The following is a 13730-nucleotide window of genomic DNA, read 5'->3' as shown; positions in this document are numbered from 1 at the left end:
TTTAATAACATAAATACAGATGATAATTATCCATCCACTTACCACAGAGCCAGCAGCACGCTTAGTGGGAAAATACTAAAACATGCTCATTAAGGTCAAGAACAAGACAAAGACATCATTGACTATCATTCTGATTTAACATTTTTCTAGATGTTCTAGCCGCTGTTATTGGAAAAAGAGAAAAAACAAGGGCATAAAAGCTGGAAAAAGAGGAGTTAAATTTTACTTTACTGGAAAAGAAAAAATCTATGTGGAAAATCCAGGAGAATCAAGTGAAACACCACTATAATTAGTAAAAAAAAAAATTCAATAAAGGACAAGAGCTATAACAAAATTAACATGCTGAAATCAACAGTGTATGTGCATATATATATATATATATATGGAACAACCAGAAGTACTATAAGTCCTCAGAATGCATCACCTTTTCCCAAGCACCCTAGTCTCCCTCTTGTCACCTTTTCCCTAGGTGGTTTCCTGTGACTGAAAGGCTATCTCTTTGCCCCCGCCTCTTTTTCTGGGGAGTACAAGATGCTCCTTCAAACTCAATACAATGTCACCTTTAGGTGACTTTGGCCCTTCCCAACCCCTGAGTGTTCTGATCCCCTTCTCTATGCTCTGGCCCACATTTAGCCATCACACCATCATAGCGCTTACCACACTATCCTGTAACTATCTGATTATTGGCTGCCTCTCCCATTTGACTGTGAGCTCCTTGAGAAAAGGGACCTTGTCTACATTCTCTGTGTGCTCAGAGCCCAGCACCAGGTTTGGCAAAGTTAGTTGCTCCATCAACCCGCACAGTAGATACTCTGTTAGGTTTCTGATTCTATTCACAAGAAATGGCCCAAACCTGAAGACAGGACAGACTGGACAGATCAATGGATAAAGATGGGCAGATAGATATGGAGAGATATGATATAGTCACAGAAGTTTAAAAAGCAAGTGCTGGTTCATAGATTATTAAGTCTCATTTGGTCACATTTATGGATTATAATTCTTTCATTGATGAATGAATTTAATAAAAAATTTATTCAGTAAAATGCTGTTAAATTGATGAATGCACAAATGTATCTGTTTTAGAAATAAATGGTTACAGATTTTGTTTCTTTTTCTAAAATATTTGTAATTTTTATTGTGTTGACTTGTGGGATATTTCAATTTAGTTTTTAATTATCATTAATATCATTGGTTTCCCCAAATTTAAACCTTCCACTTTAGCATAAAAAATGGAATGTATAAATACACTTCATAATTCAATAAGTTTGCCATACTGTCAATATCTGTTAAGAAAAATCTTAAAAGCTAGCTGAATAAAAACATATGCGAACATTTTCACACATGGGAACAAAAAGATCAGGTGCTCCATAAATGAATGGATGGGGTGGGTGGGCGGATGGACAGACGGACGAATGAAGGCAACGGAGAATCCACTTTCCACATGACAGTCCAGGTGATCTCTTAAAAATGAAAGTTGGGGACGCCTGGGTGGCTCAGTTGGTTAAGCCGCTGCCTTCGGCTCAGGTCATGATCCCAGCGTCCTGGGATCGAGTCCCACATTGGGCTCCTTGCCCTCCGCAGGGAGCCTGCTTCTCCCTCTGACTCTGCCTTCCACTCTGTCTGCCTGTGCTCGCTCTCGCTCACTCTCTCTCTGACAAATAAATAAATAAAATCTTTTTTAAAAATAAATAAATAAATAAATAAAAATAAAAATGAAAGTTGGATCATGTCATTCTCTTACATAGAAATGTTAGGTGCATGTAAATAAAGCCCAAAACCTAAAAGAGAAAAAACAAACAAACAAAAAAAAACAAAGGGCAGGATAGCATGCATAGTGTGCTGTCATTTGTGGGCTGGATAGAGCACAGCAGGACATGGGGGAGGGAGATTCTAGTCCCGCATATCTTCTGTGTCTCTTGAACTCTGACATGTATGCATGTGAGTCCAAAAATAAAAATACTCTTTTCTATAGTTCCAACATGTTTTAAAATGAGCACATACTTCTTTTTGTAATAATTGTTTACAAAGAAAGCTTCAAAAATAACACATCTTTAATTATCTTACAGTCTTTGGAGCTAGTTCCTCAGTAGTTTAAAACCAGGCATGGGGTTCTTTTTCTCTGTGTGTTCCCGGTGAACAGTTTGAAAAATGGCAAACCTTGTTACCCCTTTTTAAAATACATACCCAGGGACGCCTGGGTGGCTCAGTTGGTTGGACGACTGCCTTCGGCTCAGGTCATGATCCTGGAGTCCCGGGATGGAGTCCGGCATCGGGCTCCCAGCTCCATGGGGAGTCTGCTTCTCTCTCTGACATTCTCCTCGCTCATGCTCTCTCTCACTGTCTCTCTCAAATAAATAAATAAAATCTTAAAAAAAAATAAAATAAAATACATACCCATCTTTCTTTGCTTGAATCTAATACATGCTGTTTCCTTCCTATTTTAACATTTGTGATTTTTTAAAAAAAGATTTTATTTGACAGAGAGAGAGAGGGAGAGAGGGAACACAAGCAGGGGGAGAGGCAGAGGGAAAGGGAGAAGCAGGCTCCCCACAGGGCTCGATCCCAGGATGCTGGGATCATGGCCTGAGCTGAAGGCAGATGCTTAAAAACTGAGCCACCCAGGCACCCCAACATTTGTGATTTATGTAGTGGCTCTTGATCTTTGGTGAACTGGAGCTTGCCCAAAGGAGGCTGTTAAAATACAGATTCTCAGGGCGCTCCTGCCATACATGCTCAGGCAGTGGGATCTAGGCGGGGCCCTAGAATCTGCATTTGAGCATCACTACAAGAGATTCTAAAGCAGTTGGTCCATAGTCCATACTTTTCAAAATATTCATCTACGGCTTATTAAGGAAACAGTATTTTCATTTCAAAGTGACAATCCTATGTAGTCTACAATTTAGATTTGAAAGTGATCTCTCCTTCTCATGACTCCTCCCCTAACACACACACACTTAGAACTTTAGACCTTTATAAACATCTGTATTATGTTATATGCCTTATAATGTGGTTCTCTGTGTCCTTTGTCTTCTCTCTCAGCTTTCTGAGAGATCCAGATCTTTATCTAGCTTTATCAATGTTCCAATGTTGCAAAATAAAAAAGCATGTGACAAAAGCCAGAGCGTAGAGTTCAGATTTTAGTTTCTTTGCCTTGGGGGTCAAGTTTCTCTGCCAGCTTGAACGTTTCTAGTATCCCCCTTTCCCCAACCCCCCCCCCCCCCCCCCAAAGCTCTGATATAAACAAGCACAGTGTTAACCCCAAGTGCCATGCTGCCTGCTAAGTCTAGAGACGGGCTGTTGTTTTATTTTAAAATATCGGTATAAATCACTTCTGGTAGCTTTCAGTGCCTTTCCCAGGACCTCTGATGAGCCCTTTCCTCTGTGAATCTTGAAGTGAAAAGAACTCTTAAAAAGGCAGCACAAGTGGCTCAGATAAACATCCTGGTGGGTTTTCCACATTACATAAATTATCAAGTGTTGGGAAGGGATCAGGATGTATAGCAGCAGCTCTATGCTACCCCCTGGTGGCCAGACGCTCCATGGCATCCCAGCCCCACCAGGTATCCTGGCCCTCAGACCAACCGGCCAAGCTCACTTACTGGTTCCTCAGCAGCGTCAAGCCTAACTAAATACAAATTATTTGCTGGTAAACAGCTAACAGTGTGGCTGGCAGGAAACAAAACATGCAGTCAGAATTTTACTTTCTTCTGCACAGCTGAAGATCATCTATCTGCCAATTGTATAACTTCCTTTTAAAAAAAAATTTTAGCACAAAGCTTAAGAGCCTAATCTTAATGATGAGATCAGTCAAAAGGCAAATGTGGAAGACCTCTTACACTCAAAGTACATCCCTAATAGCACAAGATATATATACGTAAACCATCACCGGTGAAACTCCAGAGCTTTTGAGAAAAGTCACTCACTGTACCCACCAACTGGGACATTCACCCCTGCCCTGGCCTGGAACCTCACAGCGGGTCGGGGCTAACTTGAAATTGATTGTCCGAGAGGTACAACATGGATAATTTAGCCTGAAGGACAGGGAGGATTAAGAGAGAATAGAGTAACAGTCCACTGGTCTGAAGGATGCTCTGTGTCCCCTGAGATTAGATAAGAAATAATGTGGGATGGCACTGCGGGTGGCTTAAGTTCTTTCAGTAAAGAATTTCCTAAAAAGTGCCTACATCTGGGTGCCTGGGTGGCTCAGTGGGTTAAGCCTCTGCCTTCGGCTCAGGTCATGATCTCGGGGTCCCAGGATCGAGTCCCGCATCGGGCTCTCTGCTCAGCGGGGAGCCTGCTTCCTCCTCTCTCTCTCTGACTGCCTCTCAGCCTACTTGTGATCTCTGTCTGACAAATAAATAAATAAAATCTTAAAAAAAAAAAAAAAGTGCCTACATCTTGTACCTGGATTCTTCTTTAAGGGTCACTAGGAAAACAAAAAGAAATTGTCAGGAATAAAGTGCCCAAGTTGAGGGGGATGAATTTGGTGGCATTTTGGGGTTCCTTCCGGCCCTACAAGCAGAGGTTCATTTCGAAGTTTCTGTGAATAGACAAGACAGGATAATGTGAATAAAAGCAAAAACCAATTTTCTTGTAAGATTCGGACAGAAATGACCTCACCCATGCACACAGCAATCATAGGGACAGAATGCATCTCTGGGATTTCAAGTTCCCTGGTGACAGAGGCAGCCTTTAATGGGAGCTGCTTGCTGAGCTAATGGTCGGGCCCTGAGCGGAAATTCTGAGATCAATAGGCCTTTCTAAATTCAGGAAATCAAGACTCCACCTAAAGCTTAATGGTCTGATAAGAACAGCAAATAAAGACTGTCCCTTCCTCTCTTCCCTGCCATGCATTTAATTGGTTCACACCCCAATTTTCCTAGAAGTTAATGCTGTAATGACATGCAACCTTTGGCAAGAGGTGAGGAAAGAGAAGTGATAGATTGTGCACAGAAAATCCCAGAAAAGATGGGTTTATGGCAATCAAGCTGTACCTCGTTATAAATAGCTACATTTTCAAAGAATGCTAGTGAGATCCTCTCCTAAGGTGAGTCTCTGCTTTGCTTAAACGAAGTCTCCAGTTTGCTGAGATTGCTAATTGGATCAAATGTTCCCCATTCAGAGTTACAGGCACTTTGTTTTAGGTAAAAATTTGAATCACACTTTTTAAAATGAAAATTCTTCCTTAGAACAAGGCTTACTGAACTGGGCATTGGTGTGTGTCTTTGAGCAGCAATATTTCCTCCTTGTATTTGACTTTTATGAAATGTAAAAGGCCAAATAAAATATCAGAGAAATGAAGAAAGCCTGAAGAAAATAAGTCAGGAAACATTACCATATATCTTTAAATACGATCAAAACTTTTCTGTTTCATAAAGATTCATGTGTTTCCCCACACTTAGATAGAAGTCAAGAAAGAAAAGACTTCTTCATGAGCTAAAGGAAACGTGTGCTGAAGAGATGACTCCAAGAGACAGCTAAACTCCCAGTCAGCATAGGGAGAGATGATCAGCAGACGAGAAGAATGTTCAACAAGGACTGAAACACATGGGTTAGTTAGCCACGAAGTGTGATTCACGAGAATATCCCCTCTATACTCCTCCTACTACTGAAACTTATCTCACTCTATTATTTTTTAAAATTATTTATTTAGTTTAACTAATCTGTATGCCCAACATGGGGCCTGAATTCATGACCACAAGACCAAGAGTCATAGGCTCTTCCAACTGAGCCAGCAAAGTACCCCACCTGACTCTGTTATTGATATTGCTTGTTTTACTTTGCCCAGCACCCCACTCCCAGCTGGACGATATGCTCAGAGCAATGAGTATATGTTGCTTTTTTCATTGTCCTATCTCAAGCACCTACCAGAGTGCTGGCACTCAGTGAATACAAGTTAAATTTAAATTGAGCTATGGTTAAGCAAATCAGGCAAGAATGAAACAAGACTTTAGCAACAAGCATCATTGTTTAGTAACATCTCATAAATACTAAAGTTACTGTCATAACCTAAGAATGACTGAATTCTGAAGTTGAAAACCTATTGAGGAATCATTAATTTCTTAAAATCTTAAGAAAAAACTATGGCTTTAAAACAAGACTCTTCTTACTTATCAGTGCCAACCATGAAAAAGATATTTGATGGTTTGCTTTGCCCAATTTTAATGAATCCAAACTCTAACTTTGTACTGGAAAAGGAAGGACAACTGAATCATGTCTGGTTACCACTTTTTACAAAATATCTCACCTGAGGCCACAGGCGACAGGACTGCTTACTCTAGAGCCCTCGGAATACAAGAAACACACAGAGCAGCCAATGAGTTTGGAGTTCCACTTCCACAGCTCTTATTTGAATACGCTCAAGAATTTCTTTCTTGCTGAATTTATCATGAACAACCACTTACCAAATCTACCAATACTGACTTTGTGAAATCCCTCCCCACACCTGTCACTTAGGACTCTCTTCTCATATCTTCCGTCACTGAGTGCGAGCAGAATAACTGAGGAGAGTGGAAGATGGTGATGGGCAATGGGGATCTGTTTCTGAAAAGCGGATGTTTTAAAGATATTTTATTTTTCAACACCATTAACGACCAAAAAAAGCAAGATTTAAAGCAGGAAGGAAAAAACAAAAACCCCAAAACAATGAAAAAACAAACATCATCAACAACAACAAAAACAAACCCAAAATAAAAACCGAAAGTTACACTTAAACTTTTGGGGTGGGGAAGGGGAAGTGCTGTAAATATGAAAAGACTTTTAAAGAGAACACTTATTGAATACACAGTCCTGAGGCACCTCCCCATTCTTTTAAACCCTCTCCTTTCTCCTCAGTGCCCTTCTAATGCTCTGAGAACCACCTTTCTCAAATAATGAGACACACATTTCTTTCCTGAGTACATAAGTTTTATAAATTGCATCAGATCCACAGTGAGTGTCTTTCAGAGGGTTTCACCAAAACCAAAGAAAAGCTCAGAGATCAAACTGCAGTAAAAGATCTGGGAAAGAATGCAGAACTTTACAGTCACAGAACTAACCTGCAAGCTGTCCTTAGTCTTGGGAACCTGAAATCAAACCCACAAGCCCACGTCCAAGGGTGAGGAGGACCACGTGGGAGGCCAGCTGCACAGCAAGAGAGTTGGACCTATCTCCCCTCCAGGGGTCTGAACTGTAACTCGCGTTCAAACTGCTCTGCAGTCAGGGTGCCCTGGATAGCTTCGCAGCCTGGGTTGAACACAGAGTAGGCGCTCTTCTCTCCCTCTCTCTTCTCTTCAGGGCCTCGTGTCCCGACATACATCCAGTAGAACAAGGACAGGACAAAATAGGCCAGGCCAAATTCCAGTTCCACAAACAGTCCCAGCAGGACCAACCAGAGAAGAACCTTCAGGAAGGTGACATTGGTCAGGAAAGACTGGTCCCGGGGTGCTGGCAGAGGAATGGTTATATTCTGTGGTGGCTGTGATGTGCTGGTCCGAGGCCAAGCCACTTCCTAGGACACACAAACAAACAAAAGTAAGAATAAAGGGTAATGGGGCTCAGAGGATCAAAACCAATCTGGAGAGACAGCTCTCACTGCTCTGGAAAGGCTTCTGGCTCATTGATTTCTATTTTCTGGCTCTGCTCTCTAAAACAATCATCTCAAAGGAGCTCCCGTGCCCTGCTCAGACTGAATCAAAACTGATCTGCACTTAGTGAGATGTGATCTGATAAAAACCTGACGGCATTCGGATGGATTCCCATTCGTGGGCGTCACTTCCTCAAATCAGTCTGCTGCTAACAAGAACTCATCTGAGCCCCGTACAGAAATTACCCATAATTGATCATGCAACAACTACACCTAATACTTCACACACAGAATCGATATGTTTATTGATTTGATTAGATGAGCTACAGTCTTGTGAGTGACATGATTCTAAAATGAGAACTATATCAGAAAAGGAAGAAATCCCTTCCACTTATTAAAAACAAATCAGGGGCACCTGGGTGGCTCAGTTGGTTAAGCATTTGCCTTCAGCTCAGGTCACGATTCCAGAGTCCCGGGATCAAGTCCCACATCCGGCTCTTACTTGGAGGAAAGCCTGCTTCTCCTTCTGCCTGCTGCTCCCCCTGCTTGTGCTCTTTCTCTGACAAATATATAAAATCTTTAAAAAATTAATAATAAAACAAATCATTAGTATAGCCACAACCTTTCCATCCTGGGAACATCCTACTCACCGCCAGGTCCAGGCAGTGTGTCTCCTAACTGGACTCCCTGCCTCCTATCTCTTCCCTCTCCAAACCATCCTATGTAAAGCTGCAAAGTGAATTTCCTACAACACCTACCAACCTCCTGTTCACAAACCTTCAACAAATTTTACTGCCTGCAAGTTAAAATTTAAACTCCATGGGCTGGAATCCAAGCAATGCCTTCCATTTATTTAACACATAGAAATGCCAGTACACAGGCCCCTGTGTTGGGTGCTAATGGGAGAAATATTTAGATAGCTTTAGGGAGGCCTGATCTCTAGTCCAGCATTTTTCCAAACTTTTTTGGGTATGGCCCATAATAAGAAGTACATTTTGTACTGGGACCCAGCATATAAACATATAAAAAAATAGAAAAAGTTTCACAAACCAACAAATATTCATCACCACATACGAAATTCTCATTTTCTATTCCATTTTTAAAAATTCATCTTTAGCAGAGGACTAGATCCTCTAAATTGATTTCACCATCCACCAATTGGTTGCAATTTGTAATCTGAAAAACAATGGTTTAAAAAATTCCCTGTATAATCCATTACTCTATCAATGAACCTCTACTCAAGTGCAACAGATCTTACTACCCAGAGACACTGCCCAACTGTAGCCTAGGACAGGCATGACTGGTGAACTGTGTATGCTTGACCTCCTTGGCCATCAAGGAGGGGTGCCCCCTCTGTCTCCCAGAGCACTGACTGCCTGTCTTTCTCACTGAGCATGAAACTGTTTGCCAGTTAAGTGTTTTTTCTTTCAATACAGGTCACATGTGTCCCTAGATTGCTACCAGGAAGCCAGTGGACTACCATTTACTATCCTTTGATGTCTCCAGAGCCAAACACAGCAACCCACACATTGGTTCTCAATGCAGAGCATAACTTTTAGTCCATTTCTTCAATTATATCCCCCATTCTTGCTATGATCATTTAAAAAGGGACCACAAAACATTATTCAGTCTTGATAAAAAATATAGGTCATCGATTTACGTTGTCTCAGAAGTTCTATTTTGTTAGAACCTTTTTTAGTGTCAACGTTGTAATTATTACCTTTTCAGTTAGATTGGAAAACCCCCTAAGATGCTATCAGCAACACACCCCCTCCACACACACACACATTTGTTAAGTAAATGTGTGCCCCTTGCAGTTAAGTAAATGTGTGTCATTTCAAAAAATGCTCCTTTCAGATTTGACCTGTATGCACAATAGGGAAATCACCAAAAGGCTCAGCAGGGAACTAATATAATCTGATTTATATTTAAGCCAGATAGAGAATGGGCTACCAGAGTAGAAGCAGGGAAACTATGAGAAGCTCACGCAGGAGGCCCAGTAAGAGAGGAAGACTGGGCATAATGGGGGTGGTGACATATGAGTCAGAGAGAAATGATGGACTGAGGGATATGGAATACATTTTGAATGTGTATAACTTGAAATTCACTGTAGTCTGAGTTTATTATTGAGGGAGTATAAAAAGAATAATGCTCATGGCCACCATTTATTGAGTGCCTTCAAGATGTCTGATCTCCTGTCATCCAGGAGACAGGCACTATTGATCCCAATTTACTGATATGGAAATGCTAAGATGTGAAGTAACTCCCCTAACTTCACACAGCGAGAGATAGGCAGGGATGAGACTGGTGTAGGATCCTAGGATGGTCTCCCTCCACAGCCCTTTGTACTTAATTAAGGGCCTTTATGGGGGATGGTAAGGGGAAGGGTTAGAGATCTAGAAGGGAGATGGGGGGGGGGTGGAAAACCAACTGCCAAAGGGAAAAAACAAGAGGAAAGATACAGAAATTCCTTTACCTTATTTGGCATTTGTTTTAGTACTTGTGTGGCTTCTGCTATGAAAGCTGCAGATGGAAGTGTCTGTGGTCGTCACAGCACATAGAGGCATAGTTTTTTTTTTTTTTTTTTTAAGAATTTATTTATTTGAGGGGCGCCTGGGTGGCTCAGTGGGTTAAGCCGCTGCCTTCGGCTCAGGTCATGATCTCATGTTCCTGGGATCGAGTCCCGCATCGGGCTCTCTGCTCAGCAGGGAGCCTGCTTCCCTCTCTCTCTCTCTCTGCCTGCCTCTCCATCTACTTGTGATTTCTCTCTGTCAAATAAATAAATAAAATCTTTAAAAAAAAAAAAAAAAGAATTTATTTATTTGACAGAGAGAGATCACAAGTAGGCAGAGAGGGAAAGGAGGAAGCAGGCTCCCCGCTGAGCAGAGAGCCCGATGTGGGACTCGATCCCAGGACCCTGGGATCATGACCCGAGCCGAAGGCAGTGGCTTAACCCACTGAGCCACCCAGGCGCCCCACATAGAGGCATAGTTTAAGGAAAGTACTTCCAGTTCTCAAATATCAAACTGCTTCTCACCTCAGGGCCTTTGCACCTGTGGCTCTTTTTGAGAGGCATGCCCCCTTCCCATCACATCACCTGGCTGGCTCCCTCTTCTCCTATAAAGCTCAGCAAACATGTTACCACATATGCCCCTGGCCTTGTCCTAGGTTTCTCCAAGAGTAGCTCCTAATTATAAAATGCCCACCTCCTCCTGCCCTGCCTCATTGACAGGTGCACCTGTCACCCCCAATTCATTAGCACAGTATCCTGTTTTTTCTGCTTTCCTGGCATTCATTATTCTGTTCTTCTGTTTAGTGTCTGTTGCCCCAAATGCAAGCGCAGGTTCTTTGATAACAGGGCTTTGTCTGCCCTTATCACCCTGTTTCCCCAGATCTGGGACAGAAGCTGGAACAGAGTGGGCACGTGATAGAATTTTTCTGAATAAATGATGGTGAGACAAAGGAAGAAATTAAAAGATGATTCCTGGGTTGGAGGGAGCTGTACTTAGTTAGCCAGGTGACTCCAAAGAAGGAGGGCACTGGAGCGGTGGGTCAACCTGAGCCAAGGGTTGGGGTGAGGAGTCACAGGATGTGTGGGCACCTTGGGAGCTGCAGAATATGCCTGGGGAAGGAGACAGGGTTTTTTTTTTTACAGGACTGAAAAAGTCACAAGCATTCCAGTCTTCATTTGGCAGAAGCTTGTCACAAAAAGTATTTTATCTTGGGGACTGTTTTCCTCAAGCTAAATTGGAGAGTGGGGAAGGAGGATATGGATGCTTCCTTATCAATGACAACTGAGAAGCAATTACAAACAGCAGGCTAAAGAAATGTCTGACAAGCACCATGTGTCAGTGAAATTGTTAAGAGAGATGGATTGTAAATTGGGAGGAAAAGATACAATTTAATGAGAATTTTCACACCAGAGCAAAGCCAGGAATGATAACGGAGTCAATAAAAATGAGCTTAAGACAGAGTCCCTTATGAAAAACGGAGTAATTAATAAAAACCAACTGTGGGTCTAGCATTTCCTGTCATCGTTTTGTCAGGATATCAGTTTTGGGGCTTTAAACAATGGAAACTTTCTCCAAGTTCAGCTTTTCTAGTCCAATTCAATGATCTCAGACTCCTTTGGAAACGAGACATGCGGGCAAACACTCATTGTGTGGGTCAGACTTTTTTTTTTTAACTGCAGAGAGGAAAGAGCGTCGGGAAAGTAGATTCTAAAATCTTAAGCAATTGTGCTCAGTCAGTTCTAATCAACAATAAAGTTATACTGAGACAAACCTCATGCAAGGAAATGGATTGTTTAAACCCTGCTGCACTCACTTTCTGTAAGTCTGATGGACCCCTGTGTGTCATGGAGAATAATATCTAATCAAAACTGAGTAACAGTGAGTTCTCCTTGGTTTAAAAAATTGCCTAAACCAGATGTTGTGCAGTATAGTAATAAATGAACTAAGATAAATAATTTTAAGAGGAGTAAGGTACACTTCTCATCCAATACATTTTCATTTTTAAAAGGAATTTTTGGCTCTTATTACACTTTTGAGATACAAAGGCTTTTTCACAGATTGCCTCAAGGCACCCTTGATGTTGTGTCCTGTATTTCAACATAAATAATCCAGTCTCACACCTGCAAGGCACCTTGCCACTCTACCTGAGTGAAAACTAAATGAAAATACAAAATGGGAATCAAGATCATCTGCAAAATAAGAGAATTAAAGGGTGAAAAGTCTGCAATACTGATCTAATAGTCTAAACAATGTTTTCTCTTGAACATTCACTACTGAACTTGAGTAAGTTTCCCTAATCCAGTAGCGATGCCCCAGCATCAGCCACCTCTGGCAGTGAGAGCGACCACACCTGCGAGTCTTATAGTCAAATGCCAGTTCTAAAGCATAGTCTATTTGGGCTACAGGCTGCATGTGGCCCAGATGCGGAATCAAAGGAAGCCTTAATTACCGCCGCTTTTTAAGCAGTATCCAATTAGACCTTTGACCCTCCATTAGTGGAGGGCTGCGGCTGAAAGCGGTTGTGGGGAGGTTTCTGGAAGGCACGGGGCATCACAATAACTCAAGAGCAGAGGTGCTTTCTTCCAGGGCCCTAGACCCTCACTTCCCGACTGGCATCGGGAGCTGCGTGGGTCGCAAGCTGGAAAGAAAATGTCAAAACCACGGATCAGTGCTGACACGAGTGACCGGAGACGCCCAGCCCAACCCCGCAGCAGGCGGGAGGCATCAGCACGCCAGTTCTGCCACCGAAGGTGGAAACCAGAGGAGGGGGCGTGGCCCGCTCCTCGGCGGGGGGCGTGGCCTTTAGGCCACCACGCGGTGGGCGGGGAGTGGGCGGGGCCTCGGCCGCAGTTTCCTGGGAGGCCACGACAGCGTCCCTGAAGCCAGGTCCCCGGGGCAAGGCCTCCCTCTCACCTGAGCGAGGCAGGGCTGAACCTGGATACTCGCAGGCCTCGGTTTCCACACCAGGAACCGTTTTAGCCAGCCTAGGGCTGCCTTTGGAGTCGTAGTTGCTTCCGCCTTCTCTCCTGAGGTTTGTGCACTCGCGCTTGAAGTGCTAGGTTCGGCCGCCAGCCCGGCCCGTTTCCTGGCCGCCCGGAACTCGGCTAACCGCTGTTCCATGGCGCGCGCCTCGCTCCCCGCCCGCCGGGAGCGCGCATCCGCCGGCCGGGCCCCTGCCCTCCGCCTTACCCGGTGCCCGGCCGCACTGCGCCTGCGTAGCGACGGCTCTGTGCCGCGCCTGCGTGCTGGCGGCGTGGCCGCCGAGCGCGGGGTTTGTGACGTTCTTTGAGCGGAATATGCAGTTTATGTCCGTTCTAAGTGCTCGTGGTCGTAGAGTCATACTCTCAGGAGAAATGGTGAAGCATTGAAGCATAGGAGCATCTGGCTGGCGCAGTCGGAAGAACGCAGGACTCTTGATCTCGGACTAGTGGGGTTGAGCCCCTGTTAGGGGTAGCGATTACATGAATAAATAAAAACTTAAAAATCTAAAACATAAAGACTTATATTGTTCCCCTCTCGCTTGGGGGCTTTTCTGAGGAAAGTTCTTCAGAGGTCCATCTCCCTTCAGGGATCCACTCCCTACCAGATGGTGCATGCCTTTAGCTGTTAGGCACTACTATTGCACGCCAGTTTCAGAAGGTCCCAGGGCATTG

The 13730-nt window shown here is 43.4% G+C and overlaps 1 protein-coding gene across 1 annotated transcript; it reads right to left on the bottom strand.

Annotated features, from left to right (window-relative positions):
- Window positions 1–6553: 6553 nt before the first annotated feature.
- On the bottom strand, window positions 6554–13282 carry SAYSD1 (SAYSVFN motif domain containing 1). Its single transcript, XM_059399101.1, has 2 exons — window positions 12991–13282; window positions 6554–7489 (listed from the first exon to the last, which is right to left on the bottom strand). Exons 1-2 carry the CDS (start codon window positions 13195–13197, stop codon window positions 7145–7147), a joined length of 552 nt encoding a protein of 183 aa, XP_059255084.1. The 5' UTR covers window positions 13198–13282; the 3' UTR covers window positions 6554–7144.
- Between the last annotated feature and the right edge of the window lie 448 nt (window positions 13283–13730).

This window comes from Mustela nigripes, chromosome 5 (assembly GCF_022355385.1).
Source record: "Mustela nigripes isolate SB6536 chromosome 5, MUSNIG.SB6536, whole genome shotgun sequence".
Classification (NCBI taxonomy): domain Eukaryota; kingdom Metazoa; phylum Chordata; class Mammalia; order Carnivora; family Mustelidae; genus Mustela; species Mustela nigripes.
The sequence above is the reverse complement of the archived record's forward strand: the minus strand, read 5'-3'. Positions and strand labels throughout refer to the sequence as shown.